Here is a 16706-nt window from a genome sequence, read left to right on the forward strand (position 1 = left end):
TTTTCATTTCATTTTTTCATTTCATTGTGACAATAATAAAGATCATTATTGTTGGAAGGTTTATTCAACCAGGTGTGATCCAGGTTCTGTGGCTCCAATGTCACCTCTTATACTTTACTTTACTTTGCATGCAAAGCAATTCAATTATTATGTGAACTCGCCTTTGGATTATCGGATCATAATCTCACCCATCTGCTTTTACTTCCCTTGACTTGGTACGCAATGATTGGATGGAGTTCTTATCAGTACCTCGGCCGTTATTATCAAACCAGTTTCAGTTGACTTTTGCATCAGCCGAAAATCACTCCAACATCAGTACCACACAACCCTTATTAACCCCACGCTGGCTCCAAGCTGCTTTTTCAATGTATTCCTGCTTACATCCTGCTTTATCACGCAGTTTATAGATCTGAATTCTCCCTCAGTGTACCCGAACAGGCGCCGGAGTGTGGTGACGAGGGGATTTTCACAGTAACTTCATTGCCTACTTGTGACAATACAGATTATTATTATTTATTATAATTGCTGTGGTGAGCTGCCTTCTTGAAATGCAGCTGTTCATCTGGTGTAGGTACATCCACAATGCTGTTAGGATCATAATTCTCGGACTTTGACCCATCATCAGGGAGGGAACGGTGATATATTTCCAAGTCAGGATTATAGTGGCTTGAGGGGAAACTTGCAGGTGGTGGTGTTCTCATGTGTCTGCTGCTCTTGTACTTTAGATGATAGTGGTGATGGGGGAGGTGAATTACTTGCCGTAGGATCCCTAGAGTTTGACCTGCCCAGGGTAGCAACAGTATTAATATGACTTGTTCCCGTTCAGTTTATGATCCATGGTAATCCCCAGGATGTTGATTGTGGGGATTATGGGGGATTCAGCGATGGTAATGCCATTGAATATCAAGGGGCTATAGTTAGATCCTCTCTTGTAGGAGATGGTCATTGCCTGGCACTTGTGTGACGCGAATGTAATTTGCCACTTGTCAGCCCAAGTCTGGATATTGTCCAGCTCTTGTTGCATATGGACACGGGCTGTTTCAATCTCTGAGGAGTTGTGAATGGCGCTGAATATTGTGCAGTCATCAGCGAACGTCTGTACTTCTGACCTTAAGATGGAGGGATGGTCAATGATGAATCAGCTGAAGATGTTTGCATCTAGGAAACTAACTGCAGCAATGTCCTGAGACTGAGATGATTGACTTTCAATAACCACATTCAGCAGTTCCTGATTTCAGTCCTGAACAGCCCAACTCTAATTACCTCTGCTACCGAAAAGGGAGTGCGGGAGGTAATGTTCTTGCCCCTGTTCGTCTGTTAACTGTGGCCCAGATCCGGACTTCCGGTCACGGCGGGCGGGAGGCTGCCGCATGTTGGAGGGCTCCCGCTCGGGAATAGAATTTTTGGGGTTTTAATGCCCAGTCCCGGAGGCAATGGATGCTGAAGAAGTTGTAGGAGGACACAGTGAGGAGAAATGTCCAAGTTTTTGAAAAAAAAAACGGTCGTGAAAAAGGGGGCTAATGAAAGTCCGCCGGTGAGTGGAAAAGTCGGCGTGGGAACTGTAAGGAAAGTGGAGGCTGGGGCGGCGGGCGAAGCCGCATTGCTCACGGCAGAAGGATGATGGCCGTGGAACTTGAAAACCAGTTCACAAAGCACATGGGAGCGAATTAATGGCCGCGTTGTTCTTAAGCCAGAGCGTAACAAGACCGTCAAATCGCGGGAGTGACCAAAAACGAAAACCGCGCTGGGCGCCAATCTGTTTGCAATCTAATTGGTCTGCTCCTGTTGGTGAAATCAGGAACCCGCTGAAGTGTGGCGAGAAGCCAATAATCGCCACTTAAGCCAAATCTCCATACAATTAACGGGAGCGTACCCCGATCTAACGGCCTCCCGTGATCTGATGGTCTCTCCAACAGGTGGTCACGTGGGCACTGATTAGTACACCAATCTCCCGATGGTGCTGGCCCACTCAACCCACCCCTCCCACATCCCCCCCCCCCCCCCCCCCCCCAGTGCCCCCTCAGTGATCCTCAACATGTTTAGTCTCCTGTGCTCGACCACTGCATCTAGGTGTGTCCCTATGATGCACATCAGAGGTGGAGGCAGCCTACTGCCTACCGCGCCCCATGGCCTTCGATGCCCCTGGCAGGTGTCCTCTGGAGCTGGAGGATTGGAGGATCCATGGCGCACTTGCCGGCGGCACATACCCTGCCGTGCCGCACTGTGCTGGTACTGACTGTGAGACTCGTCGCTGGCAGGAAAGAGGCTTTTGGGGGAGCTGGCAGCCACTATCGCCGCTCTATGGGATGGCTTTGGGTTGATCCCCCAGTGCCCCCCCCCCCCCCCCCCCCCCCCCTCCTCCTCTGGGCCGGTGTCCAAAGGGTCCTGGGGTTCACCTCAGGATGGAGGGGCAGCCGGAACAAGCCCTGGCTGCCCCTGCGTCATTTAGCTCTGCCAGCCCTGGCTGCTCCCCAATATATATTGAATCCCTTTTCTGATCTGAATGGGGAGAGATAATGGTGAGGTGGGTATGCATATCCCTGTACAGAGCAAAGAGAACTGTCATATACATCAAATCCCAATACAGAGAACCCTTGGAACTGAGAAACGTTATGGCAGGGATGTGAACGAGGAAGAATCAAAATTGCTGAGTAAAATTTGCTTTTAATTAAAATCAGTTAACGTTTTCTTTCCAGTAATTGCCGATTAATAATTTTCCAGAAGTGGCGAAATGTGTTTGTGATCATTGCTTTTGTTGTACAGGGAACTTTGAAAACTTGCAAGACACCGTTACTTAAGGCTTATTGCAGTTCACTTGAAGACAGCAGGTAACCGAAATAAAGATTATTATTCTTATAAAAAGATTATTATAAAAATACTGGCCTTGCCAGCAATGCCCAAATCGTGACATGAGTGAACAAAAAAAAAACATATTTAATCAAGATAATCTTGCTTATCTCAAATTGCCCTTGAGACAATGGTAGTAAAGTGCCTTCATGACTGACCTTCTTGAACCCTTTAATCTGCTCTGCTACAAGGAGAACAATCCCAGCTTCCAAAGAGCTGGCTTTTAAAGCAGACCAAGGCAGGCCAGCAGCACAGCAGCCTCCCCGAACAGGCGCTAGAATGTGGCGACTAGGGGCTTTTCACAGTAACTTCATTCGAAGCCTACTCGTGACAATAAGCGAGTTTCATTTCATTTCATTTCATTTCACATAAATGAAGTTCCTCATCCCCGGTGCCGTCTTGGTAAATACCCTCTTTAACTTTTTAATGTGCCCAGAATTGGACATTTGGGCCGGCGAATTATAAAAAACGTAACATAACTTATATGCATTTCATATTTTGTCCCAAGTTCATATAAAATTCATTGAGTAATTTGTTTTGTTTTCAAAACTTACTTTGGTTAGCTTTTTAATGTTTCTTTTTAAATATGTGTTTTCAATAATTCATTGCATTGTTTTTGCACTGTGAATATTCCAGATTCAACCTCATTCTGGAGCAAATCAAAACTGTCATCAATGATGACACCAGGTACATTAAAGGCTGTTTGAACATGAGGACGCAGAAATGCTATGCAGTCAGACCAAATATCAATGAGTTTCTTGATATTGCTCGGCGCACGTACACAGAGATTGTAGATGATGTGGCAGGTACGGTTGTCATATTGGAACCTTGCTGTGTCTGATAAATCAAAATATAACTGTTCAGATAAACAAGTTTAAATAGTTAAAATGGAGCAAAGTTTCCACTTTAAAATTGTGCTGGTTAGATTACAGTTGCAATTTCTGCTCATTTTCAGAATCATAAACCCTAAATGTTCCATGAAGCAGCTTGTGCAATAAGGCGGTGTCCTGTTTCATTTTTTTCTTTCCATTATAAGTATGTAAGATGGTAGTCGGATGCAGTTATATTTCACCATCAGCGGCAAATTAATGGCGCTTGATGCTTTTCTCAAAGAAAGTTGCCTATAAGCATCCAGCAGGATCTGTGGTGTGAGTCCCCTTTCTTGACAACAGTTTCAATCTGGGGCCAAGTCAAGGGGACCTCCAGGTATCCGGGGATATTGGTGTCATCAAATTGGGTGAGCCTCCAGTGACCTTTAAGTATCCTCACAGACAGCAAACTGGACAGTTGAAAGCACCGAATCCCTTCACTTTTAATTTTCAGATAGAGGTTGAATCTAATTTTCTTAAGATAGAAGCTAAACATTGTAAACAAATTCATCAGAATAATTTATTATTTTAAAATTAAATGTAATTTTATTATTGTAATGTAGACATTTGGCTTCAGTTTCTTGGTGTCAGTGAAGGTGTTTAGCATTTATTATGAACTTGCATCATACCTCAATCAACAAGTTGCAGCCTACTTAAGGGTTTTTATGAGTCTAGCCACCAAAAATGCAAGTTTTCATCAACTCACTGATTGCTTAAAATGAAATGAAAATTGCTTATTGTCACGAGTAGGCTTCAATGAAGTTACTGTGAAAAGCCCCTAGTCGCCACATTCCGGCGCCTGTCCGGGGAGGCTGGTACGGGATTGCTCTGGGAAAACCCCACCAACACATCTGCTGGTGGAGTGCTGAATGACAGACAACAATGTCTAAAATTTCCATGTCATTGTGCATGGGCAGACTCCTGAAGTTCAGTGTGTAAGGATCCTCCTGTTTAAATCCAGTTTCCCCTGTGTATGCCTTTTATTTTCTGTTTTTTTTTGCTTTTCTAACATTTATGCCTTGACAGTTGCTGGGACTTATGTCTTTCAGATGGATTGCACCTTTAATTTAAATTATAGAACACCCCTTGGCAGATGTGCTAAGGTTTTGCTTGTCTCTTTATGGGGTATATGGAACATTTCTTGTTCCAGTCCTACTCTGGCCCCATCCCACAATCCCCTAATCAGTGCATCAATGACTGTTTTGGTGCAGCTTCATATTCCCGTCTGGACCTGGGAAAATTATTAATTTTGCTTCCAGTTTCCATCCCTCTATCCCCCTCACATGGTCCATCTCCTTCGCTTCCCTTCCCTTCATTGACCTTTCTATTTCAATTGCTGGGAAGAAACTGTTCACTAGTATCCATTACAAACTCACCACCTCCCACAGCAACCTCATCTACAGCTCTTTACACCCCACATCCTGGAAGGACTCCACCCCATCCTCCCAGTTCCTTCACCTCCATTGCATCTGTTCCGATGATGCCATTCTGCAAATGGTGTTGCTGACATGTCTTCATTCTTCCTTAATCATGGTTTCCCATCCACTGTGGTCATTAGGGCCATCAACCGTGTCTGACCCATCTCCCCCCATCTCTGCTCTCACCCCTTCCCCTCCCTCCCAGAACCAGGATAGGGTCCCCCTTGTCCTTACTTTTCACTGCGCCAGCCTCCACATTCAAAGAATCATCCACCGCCAGTTCCACCAACTCCAGCATGATGCTACCACCAAAACACATCTTCCACTCACTCCGCCTGTCAGCATTTCGCAGGGACCGTCACCTCCAGATACCCTGGCCCCACTCCTCCATTATCCCTAGCACCTCACCCTCTTCCCACAGCCCCTTCCCATGCAATCGCAGAAGATGTAATACCCGCTCCTTTACCTTCTCCCTGCTCACCATCCCAGGGCCGAAACACTCTTTTTCAAGTGAGGTAGCGCTTCACGTGCACCTCCTTCAATCTGGTCTATTGCATTCGCTGCTCCCAGTGTGGCCTACTCTACGTCGGAGAGACTAAACGCAGACTGGATGACCACTTTGCAGAATACCTCCAGTCCATTCAAAAGCAGGACCCAGACCTTCCAGTCGCCGCCATTTCAACTCACCGTCCTGTCCTCACCTCCACATGTCCATCCTTGACCTGCTGCAATGTCTCAGTGAAACCCGGCACAAACTGGAGGAACAGCACCTCATCTTCTGATTAGGCACGTTACAGCCTTCAGGACTGAGCATTGAGTTCAATAACTTCAGACTGAACTCTCTCCTGCACCTTCACCCCATTTTTATTCCTATCAGTTAATTTTCATTTCTTCCATCGATCTGTTTTTCCCTCGCCATTGTCCCCCCAGCCCACTTGGGCTGCCTCTTCCCCGTTCCTAGTTGCCCTTTGACTCACTGCTCACCTTTGTTCTGCCATTCACACATTCTAATCTCTTCATGTGCCACCATCAGCTCCCTTCTTAGCCTTGATCATCGGCATTTACATTGCTTTTGTCTTTCTGTCCACGACACCTTTGTCAAGATCCACCTATTGCTGCCCCCCTATCCAGCCCCACTGCTCCCCCCCCCCCCCCCCCCCCCACAACAGTATAAATCTCACCCTATTTTTCCCGTTCTCTTCAGCTTTGACAAGTCTCACGCAGACTCGAAACATTAGCTCCCTTCTCTCTCCACAGACGCTGTCAGACTTGCTGAGATTGTATTTCTCTTATGTTTCAGTAACTTTAAATTCCCAGGCTTTACCTAAATCTCGCTGCTTATTAGTGTTGACTGTTCCAGAATGTTCTGTTAAGAAAGGCGGACCCCAATTTGGGTTTAATTTGAACTCCGATCTGATCCGAACTCTTTTAAATGTCTCTTAGAAAGGGTAGAACTCTCTCTCTCTAATACCTTGGCTGGGGTTCACTCCGGGTAAACAGAGCAGGCAGTGTTTTTCACTCTATCCAGTTGGTGAGTGTTTAAAGCTTGAAGACAGTTGTGTGTGTGTGTGGTGTGTGTGGTGTGTGTGTGTGTGTTGGGGGGGGGGGGGGGGATCTTTCCGGATTTCTCTCCCTGTCAGATTAGCAGATCACTGTTAAGGCCTCGTGGAAGCTGCTTCCCTGACACTCTGTTCTTTATCTGAGACAAGCTGTTGGTCAGTCTGCTGGAGTGGGAAACAAATAGGAAATTGAACAGACCTGAAGCACAAATATTCAAATCTCCAGCATTTAACAAAGTGCCAATGATATCTCTTGGAGATACGTTAATTTTCTGTATGATGTCTCACTTTTTAACTGTGAAGAATCAGAAATTATTTTTATTTTTGTATTTTTATCTTTCGACCTTAAAAGAAGGGGGACCTGTCACAGTTAGAAATGCAAGTCGCAGGTCGAGCTTCGGAGTGAATTGAGAGCAGGTGATGCTCATTGAAGCTTTTATTTAAAAGCTGGGGATTATTTAAGAGCTGGGTATCCCCCTCTTCCCCCCATCGGCGGAGAGAGAAACAGTTAACATTTAAGTTTTGATGAAAATAGTAATAAATATAGTTTAAAATTGTACAAAACTGATGAGTGCCTTTGAGTCTAATCTGTATGACATGGAAATATGGTTGTGAAAGGCTGTAGCTTTCTCTCCCAGGTGGACTGATAAACACTTTTAATCAGAAAGATGCTAATAGAGATGTGTGATAATTGTGATGCAGCAAAGACCTTGGCGCACTTTTCAAACAAAAAATTAACGCGTCTCGAAGATAATCATTGGCACTTTGCTAAATGCCGGAGATTTGAATTGTTATGAGCCAGGGTTTAGAGAACCCCAAAGTGTATCATGGAATTCACCTGACCCACAACTTTGAATAGATTGTGGTATGGGGAGCACACGGCCCGCTCTGCAGGTGTGGTACAGCAGAAATGGAAAAGTATTTTTTAAAACAAAACAATGTTTATTCTATGAACTCAAGTTAACCTTTTTAAAACATACAGTGAACATCTTAGCAACCCTTAATTCAAATACAACCCCCAAAGAATACGACACTAAGTAATCCTTAAGCTGTCCCTTTAACATTCACAAGACTTGAAAAAGAAATTTCAACAGAAGCACATCAGGTTAAAGTCACTACTGAGACCAGTTTTTTAAATCATAGAATTTACAGTGCATAAGGAGGCCATTCAGCCCATCAAGTCTGCACCGGCTCTTGGAAAGTGCACCCTATCCAAGGTCAACACCTCCACACAATCCCCATAACCCAGTAAACCCACCCAACACTAAGGGCAATTTTGGACACTAAGGCCAATTGATCATGGCCAATCCACCTAACCTGCACATCTTTGGATTGTGGGAGGAAACCGGAGCACCCGGAGGAAACCCACGCACACACGGGGAGAACGTGCAGACTCTGCACAGACAGTGACCCAAGCCAGAATTGAACCTGGGACCCTGGAGCTGTGAAGCAATTGTGCTAACCACTGTGCTACCGTGCTGCCCTTTGTGGCTCTACCCTAAGTGGCTCTGGAATTAGGGGTTGGTTTAACACAGTGGGCTAAACAGCTGGCTTGTAATACAGAACAAGGCCAGCAGCGTGGGTTCAATTCCAGATTGCCAGAATTGCCAGAATTGAACCTGGGACCCTGGAGCTGTGAAGCAATTGTGGTATCCACAATGCTACCGTGCTGCCCCTTGTTAGTTTTAAATTACCAATTGATCAATTTACAGTCTTTAGATTACAGAGAGAGAGAGACTAATACCCCTCCTGCCTGTGACTGCAGCTATCCAGCACTGAAAACGAAATTAAAACACACCCTGCAGCAAACAGCCTCAAAGGAAAGTAAAAAGCTGCCAGACAGCCCAGCTCCACCCACTCTCTGACATCACTGCAGTAATACCCTTTTCTTAAAAGGTACATTTCTTAAATACCCATTTCTTAAAGGTACTCTCACATGACAGAATGTTTGTGCTTGTTTTACAAAACTCTTTGCGTTCAGTGTTCACTCAGATGAAGTAGAAATGAATTCCGTAGAATTACACTGAAATTGCAGCACGGTGGCGCAGTGGGTTACATCTGCAGTCTCACGGCGCCGAGGTCCCAGGTTTGATCCCGGCTCGAGGTCTCTGTCCGTGTGGAGTTTCCCCATTGTCCCCGTGTTTGTGTGGTTTATTACTGAAACATGGTTAAAGGATGGTCACGACTGGGAGTTAAATATCCGAGGGTATCAAACTATTCGGAAGGACAGAGTGGATGGTAAGGGAGGTGGTGTTGCTCTGTTATTTAAGGATGACATCCGGGCAATAGTAAGGGATGACATCGGTGCTATGGAGGATAAGGTTGAATCCATTTGGGTGGAAATCAGGAATAGTAAGGCGAAAAAGTCACTGATAGGAGTAGTCTATCGGCCACCAAATAGTAACGAGATGGTGGGGCAGGCAATAAACAAAGAAATAACTGATGCATGTAGAAATGGTACAGCAGTTATCATGGGGGATTTTAATCTACATGTCGATTGGTTTAACCAGGTCGGTCAAAGCAACCGTGAGGAGGAGTTTATAGAACGTATCCGCGATAGTTTCCTAGAACAGTATGTAATGAAACCTACGGGGGAACAAGCGGTCCTAGATCTTGTCCTGTGTAATGAGACAGGATTGATTCATGATCTCATAGTTAGGGATCCTCTCGAAGGAGCGATCACAATATGGTGGAATTTAAAATACAGATGGAGGGTGAGAAAGTAAAATCAAATACTAGTGTTTTGTGTTTAAACAAAGGAGATTACAAGAGGATGAGAGAGGAACTAGCTAAGGTAGACTGGGAGCTAAGACTTTATGGTGGAACAGTGGAGAACCTTCCAAGCGATTTTTCACAGTGCTCAGCAAAGGTTTATACCAACAAAAGGAAGGACGGAAGAAAGAGGGAAAATCGACCGTGGATATCTAAGGAAATAAGGGAGAGTATCAAATTGAAGGAAAAAGCATATAAAGTGGCAAAGATTGCTGGGAGATCAGAGGACTGGGAAATCTTTAGGGGGCAACAGAAAGCTACTAAAAAAGCTATAAAGAAGAGTAAGATAGAGTATGAGAGTAAACTTGCTCAGAATATAAAAACAGACAGTAAAAGTTTTTACAAATATATAAAACAAAAAAGATTGGCTAAGGTAAATATTGGTCCTTTAGAGGATGAGAAGGGAGTTTTAATAATGGGAAATGAGGAAATGGCTGAGGAACTGAACAGGTTTTTTGGGTCGGTCTTCACAGTGGAAGACACAAATAACATGCCAGCGACTGATAGAAATGAGGCTATGACAGGTGAGGACCTTGAGAGGATTGTTATCACTAAGGAGGGAGTGATGGGCAAGCTAATGGGGCTAAAGGTAGACAAATCTCCTGGCCCTGATGGAATGCATCCCAGAGTGCTAAAAGAGATGGCTAGGGAAATTGCAGATGCACTAGTGATAATTTACCGAAATTCACTAGACTCTGGGGTGGTCCCGGTGGATTGGAAATTAGCAAACGTGACGCTACTGTTTAAAAAAGGAGGTAGGCAGAAAGCAGGAAATTATAGGCCAGTGAGTTTAACTTCGGTAATAGGGAAGATGGTGGAATCTATCATCAAGGAAGAAATTGCGAGGCATCTGGATAGAAATTGTCCCATTGGGCAGACGCAGCATGGGTTCGTTAAAGGCAGGTCATGCCTAACTAATTTAGTGGAATTTTTTGAGGACATTACCAGTGCAGTAGATAACGGGGAGCCGATGGATGTGGTATATCTGGATTTCCAGAAAGCCTTTGACAAGGTGCCACACAAAAGGTTGCTGCATAAGATAAAGATGCATGGCATTAAGGGTAAAGTAGTAGCATGGATAGAGGATTGGTTAATTAATAGAAAGCAAAGAGTTGGGATAAATGGGTGTTTCTCTGGTTGGCAATCAGTAGCTAGTGGCGTCCCTCAGGGATCCGTGTTGGGCCCACAATTGTTCACAATTTACATTGATGATTTGGAGTTGGGGACCAAGGGCAATGTGTCCAAGTTTGCAGATGACACTAAGATGAGTGGTAAAGCGAAAAGTGCAGAGGATACTGGAAGTCTGCAGAGGGATTTGGATAGGTTAAGTGAATGGGCTCGGGTCTGGCAGATGGAATACAATGTTGACAAATGTGAGGTTATCCATTTTGGTAGGAATAACAGCAAACGGGATTATTATTTAAACGATAAAATATTAAAGCATGCCGCAGTCAGAGAGACTTGGGTGTGCTAGTGCATGAGTCACAGAAGGTTGGTTTACAAGTGCAACAGGTGATTAAGAAGGCAAATGGAATTTTGTCCTTCATTGCTAGAGGGATGGAGTTTAAGACTAGGGAGGTTATGTTGCAATTGTATAAGGTGTTAGTGCGGCCACACCTGGAGTATTGTGTTCAGTTTTGGTCTCCTTACTTGAGAAAGGACGTACTGGCGCTGGAGGGTGTGCAGAGGAGATTCACTAGGCTAATCCCAGAGCTGAAGGTGTTGGATTATGAGGAGAGGTTGAGTAGACTGGGACTGTACTCGTTGGAATTTAGAAGGATGAGGGGGGATCTTATAGAAACATTTAAAATTATGAAGGGAATAGATAGGATAGATGCGGGCAGGTTGTTTCCACTGGCGGGTGACAGCAGAACTAGGGGGCATAGCCTCAAAATAAGGGGAAGTAGATTTAGGACTGAGTTTAGGAGGAACTTCTTCACCCAAAGGGTTGTGAATCTCTGGAATTCCTTGCCCAGTGAAGCAGTTGAGGCTCCTTCATTACATGTTTTTAAGGTAAAGATAGATAGTTTTTTGAAGAATAAAGGGATTAAGGGTTATGGTGTTCGGGCCGGAAAGTGGAGCTGAGTCCACAAAAGATCAGCCATGATCTAATTGAATGGCGGAGCAGGCTCGAGGGGCCAGATGGCCTACTCCTGCTCCTAGTTCTTATGTTCTTATGTTCTAACACCAGGTTAAAGTCCAACAGGTTTGTTTCACACACTAGCTTTCGGAGCACTGCTCCTTCCTCAGGTGGGTGAAAAGGTGGGTTCCAGAAACATATATATAGACAAAGTCAAAGGTGCAAAACGATACTTTGAATGTGAGTCTTTGCAAGTAATTAAGTCTTTACGGGTCCAAAGGGAACACCTGGAGATAGGGATGCTCTCAGGTTAAAGAGGTGTGAATTGTCTCAAGCCAGGACAGCTCCAGGCCAGATGGTTGGGGGTTGGGGGGGGGGGGGGGGTGAATCTAATGCGACATGAATCCCTCTTTATTCACCTGGGGAAGGAGAAGTGCTCCGAAAGCGAGTGATTCGAAACACACCTGTTGGACTTTAACCTGGTGTTGTAAGACTTCTTAATGTACATTGTAAAAGTATTTAATGTGCTGTAAAGTACTTTGATACATCCTGAGGTCATGAAAAATACTTCCCTGTTCTTCCTTTCATTATTTCTTTCTTTCTACTACTCCGTTTGGCATATTCTCTATATTTGGATTAAAACAATGCCGGTCAAATCTCCTTTAAACAAGAAATGCTTTTATCATAGATATTGTGTTGTTCTGATTGCAGCTTGTTTGGTTTGCTTAATCTGTAAATGAAACTTCATTAACCCCTGCACGGCTGAATAAGTATGTTCACTGTTGCCTGTTACATTGAATAGGAATGATAACCCAGCTGGGAGAAAAATATAACCTGCCTCTGAAAACCAGCTTCAGTACAACCCGAGGATTCTTCATTCAGCTGAGCTCCGAGGGAGCTTCATTCCCGAATGGACAACTGCCTTCAGAGTTCATGAAGGTGTGTTACCCATTGCAGCGTCTATTATTTATGACACTTTCTAAAACACATTCTTAAGTTCTGCAGGGTTCCAGTTACAAAGAAGAATATCTTTGGTGGATATTTCCCGCATAACCGTAGTTGGAAAATCAGGCCTAACTCTCCCTTTTCGGCAAGAACAGCCTGCATTTATACTGCTCCTTTGACATTGTAAAACATGCCAAAGGACATCACAGCAGCTTTATCAAACACCACTTGATGTTGTGCCACATAAAGGGATATTCGGACATATGACCAAAAGCTTGGTGTTAGGAAAACAAAGATAGTTTTCAGGTAAAATATTTGTATTGGTAAACATTAGAAATAAGGTATAGTTTTAAGTGCATTTAATGTTCTGGTGTCTGGAAGGGTGAAACCTATAGTTAGATCCATGCTGGACAAAGGTGTTTGTATGTGTGCGGTATGTGTGCAGTAAGTTAACTTCCAACTATGTTTCTATTGCGCTTAGAGAGCGCTGTGGCATGAAGAATGAATAGCAGTAGCAGGGGCTTTGCTTAGCAACCGGAGGTCACATTCCTTTGTTCTTAGTTTTAACTGGAAGCAAGGGCAGTTGGAGATAGCATCTCGGGGAGTGAGCACATCTCAATTCTGTCAGAAGAAAGACTGGATAGAATGGAAACTGTAAAAAGGCAGGCTTACATATATATATATATATATAAAAAAGTAAATGTTACAGTCTTTTGAGCAAAGGTTCCATTCCAGGATCTCCTGTCCTGTTTATAACATCAACTGGCTTCACTGGTGAAAAAAGTAGGTTTTACGGAACATCTCCAAGGAGTGTCAGGAGGGGCAGGGTGGAGAGGCAGGCGGGTTTAGTTGGGGGGGGGGGGGGGTGGAGGAGAGGCAGACAGGTTTAGTGGGGGGGGTGGAGAGGCAGAGGGGTTTAGTGGTGGGGGGGATGGAGAGACAGACGGGTTTAGTGGGGGGGGGGGTGGAGAGGCAGACGGGTTCAGTGGTGGGGGGGTTGGAGAGACAGATGTGTTTAGTGGGGGGGGGGGGATGGAGAGGCAGACGGGTTTAGTGGGGGGGGAATGGAGAGGCAGACGGGTTTAGTGGGGGGGGATGGAGAGGCAGACGGGTTTAGTGGGGGGGGGATGGAGAGGCAGCCGGGTTTAGTGGGGGGGGGGGAGGATGGAGAGGCAGGCGGGTTTAGTGGGGGGGAGGATGGAGAGGCAGACGGGTTTAGTGGGGGGGGGGGGAATGGAGAGGCAGACGGGTTTAGTGGGGGGGGATGGAGAGGCAGACGGGTTTAGTGGGGGGGGAATGGAGAGGCAGCCGGGTTTAGTGGGGGGGGGAGGATGGAGAGGCAGACGGGTTTAGTGGGGGGGAGGATGGAGAGGCAGACGGGTTTAGTGGGGGGGGGGGTGGGGTGGGGGTGGGTGGAGAGGCAGACAGGTTTAGTGGGGGGGGTGGAGAGGCAGAGGGGTTTAGTGGTGGGGGGGATGGAGAGACAGACGGGTTTAGTGGGGGGGGGGGGTGGAGAGGCAGACGGTTTCAGTGGTGGGGGGTTGGAGAGACAGACTTGTTTAGTGGGGGGGGGATGGAGAGGCAGACGGGCTTAGTGGGGGGCGGGAGGATGGAGAGGCAGACGGGTCTAGTGGGGGGGGGAATGGAGAGGAAGACGGGTTTAGTGGGGGGGGGGATGGAGAGGCAGACGGGTTTTTGTGGGGGGGGATGGAGAGGCAGACGGGTTTTTGTGGGGGGGGGATGGAGAAGCAGATGGGTTTAGTGGGGGGGGGCGGAGAGGCAGAGGCAATACTAAGGGAAAGCTGCATTGTTGGACGAACAATACTGGGCAGAGGTTAACGGAGGTTTGTTTATCTTCTTGCGATTACATTAAAGGTACAGATGCTACTTGGAGTGAGAGCGGTGGAGTTTCCCCAGGACCATGTCCAATATTTATCTCTCATTCAGTAATGATCATTCACTATTATGTTGCTATTAGTGGGCACTTGCTGTGTTTAAATTGGCTGACACTTCTCCAATTTTAGGGATATGACCCACAATTTAACATTTATTTTGGCAGTGCAGTAAATTGGGTTGTCCTCTGCTTCTGAAAATTGCGATTCAAATGCAATTCTTTCCTTCCTCCCTGTTAATATAGGCCTCTAAATAGTAATTTTATTCTAGTTTAGCAGATAAAGTGACGAAAAAGCAGAAGAACTTAATGGTACACATGCAGAATGCACATGTATAGCCATGTATACTGATATGGAATAATTGGTTAACAGATGGGAAACAGGGAGTAGGAATAAACAGGCCATTCTCAGGGTAGCAGGCTGTTAGTAGTGGGGTATCGCAAGGATCAGTGCTGGGGCCACAGCAGTTCACTATATCAATGATTTGGATATGGTGACGAAAAGTAACATCTCCAGATTTGCTGATGATGCAAATCTAGGTTTGGAATGTAAGTTGTGAGGAGGTTACAAGGAGGCTTCCAGGGGACTTGGACAGGCTAAGTGATTGGGCAGGAACATGGCAGATGAAATATATTGTGAATAAGTGTGTAAGTGTGAAGTTATCCACTGTGGGTGTGGGTGGGAGGTGGTGGTGGGTGCTGGGGTGTGGGTGTGGGCGGGAGAGGGTGTGGGTGTGGGTGGGAGGGGGGGGGGTGGGTGCGAGGGGAGGGGGGGGTTACGGTTTAGCTCAGTTGGCTGGACAGCTATTTTGTGATGCAGGACAAGGCCCGTATCGGCTGAGGTTATTCATGCCTTCTTGGTGAGGTGTGGTGATCCTCAGGTTAAATCCCCACCAGTCAGCTCTCCCACCTCAAAGGGGAAAGTAGCCTATGGCCATCTGGGACTGTGGCCACTTTATTTTATTTTATCCACTTTGACTAAAAAAAAGCAGAGAAGCAGTGTATTTCACGTGGTGCGATGTCGGCAAGGGTTTGCCCAAAGGCTCTTGGGTGTCCTTGCTCATGAGTCACTAATAGCTAGTGTGCAGGTGCGGCAAGCAATTAGGAATGCAAATGATATTTAGCCTTCACTGCAAGGGGACCTGAGCACAGGAGTAAAGATGTCTTATTGCAATTGTACAGACCCTTTGTGAGACCTCACCTGGAGTATTGTGCACAGTTTGAGCACAGTCTCCTGATCTAAGGAAGGATAAGTTTGCAATGGAGGAAGTATAACAGAGGTTGACCAGATTAATCCCAGGGATGTCGAGGTTGTCTAATGAGGAGGAATTGTGGAAACTGGGACTGGATCCTTCAAGAATTTTGAGGAATGAGGGGAATCTCATTGAAACTTGTAAAATTCCTACAGGGAGTGACGGGGTAGAAATAGATGGGATTTCCTATTGGAACGAAGGGGAGGGGGGGGGGGGCGGCATGGGGGAGAGACTAACTAAAACCAGTTGACACAGTCTCAGAATAAGGGGAAGATAATTTAGGACTGAAATATGAGGTTTGCTAGTGTCACATGGGAGGGTTTTAAACTAGTATGGCAGGGGGGTGGGTACCGGAGCAATAGGTCAGAAGGTGAAAAAATTGAGGGAGAACTCAGGAATAGGGCCACTCTGGCTCTGAGGAAGAGCAGACAGGGAGATGTTGCTGAAAACAGCGGGACTGGTGGCCTGAAGTGCATATGCAAGAAGTATAACAGGTAAGGCAGATGATCTTAGAGCTTGGATTAGTACTTGGAGCTATGGTGTTGTTGCCATTACAGAGACCTGGTTGAGGGAAGGACAGGATTGGCAGCTAAACATTCCAGGATTTAGATGTTTCAGGCGGGATAGAGGGAGATGTAAAAGGGGTGGAGGAGTTGCGCTACTGGTTAGGGAGAATATCACAGCTGTACTACGGGAGGACACCTCAGAGGGCAGTGAGGCTATATGGGTAGAGATCAGGAATAAGAAGGGTGCAGTCACAATGTTGGGGGTTTACTACAGGCCACCCAACAGCCAGCGGGAGATAGAGGAGCAGATAGGTAGACAGATTTTGGAAAGAAGTAAAAGCTACAGGGTTGTTGTGATGGGAGACTTCAACTTCCCCAATATTGACTGGGACTCACTTAGTGCTAGGGGCTTGGACGGGGCAGAGTTTGTAAGGAGAATCCAGGAGGGCTTCTTAAAACAATATGTAGATACAGTAGTCCCCCGTTATACCGCGCTCCGCAATACCGCGGTTCGCGATATACCGCGGGGGGGGGGGGGGGGCTTATGGACCCCAACTGTCAGTTGT

The 16706-nt window shown here is 45.9% G+C and overlaps 1 protein-coding gene across 1 annotated transcript in view; it reads left to right on the forward strand.

The window, feature by feature from the left end:
- msh4 (mutS homolog 4) overlaps positions 1-16706 on the forward strand; it is a 122382-nt gene that overhangs the window by 60091 nt on the left and 45585 nt on the right. Inside the window, exons 10-12 of the mRNA XM_038793416.1 lie at positions 2764-2828; positions 3484-3653; positions 12348-12484. Of these exons, the coding sequence (XP_038649344.1) occupies positions 2764-2828; positions 3484-3653; positions 12348-12484 (372 nt within the window). The remainder of the gene's footprint in view (positions 1-2763; positions 2829-3483; positions 3654-12347; positions 12485-16706) is intronic.

The sequence above is a fragment of the Scyliorhinus canicula genome, chromosome 4 (assembly GCF_902713615.1).
Source record: "Scyliorhinus canicula chromosome 4, sScyCan1.1, whole genome shotgun sequence".
NCBI classification, from domain to species: Eukaryota; Metazoa; Chordata; class Chondrichthyes; order Carcharhiniformes; family Scyliorhinidae; genus Scyliorhinus; species Scyliorhinus canicula.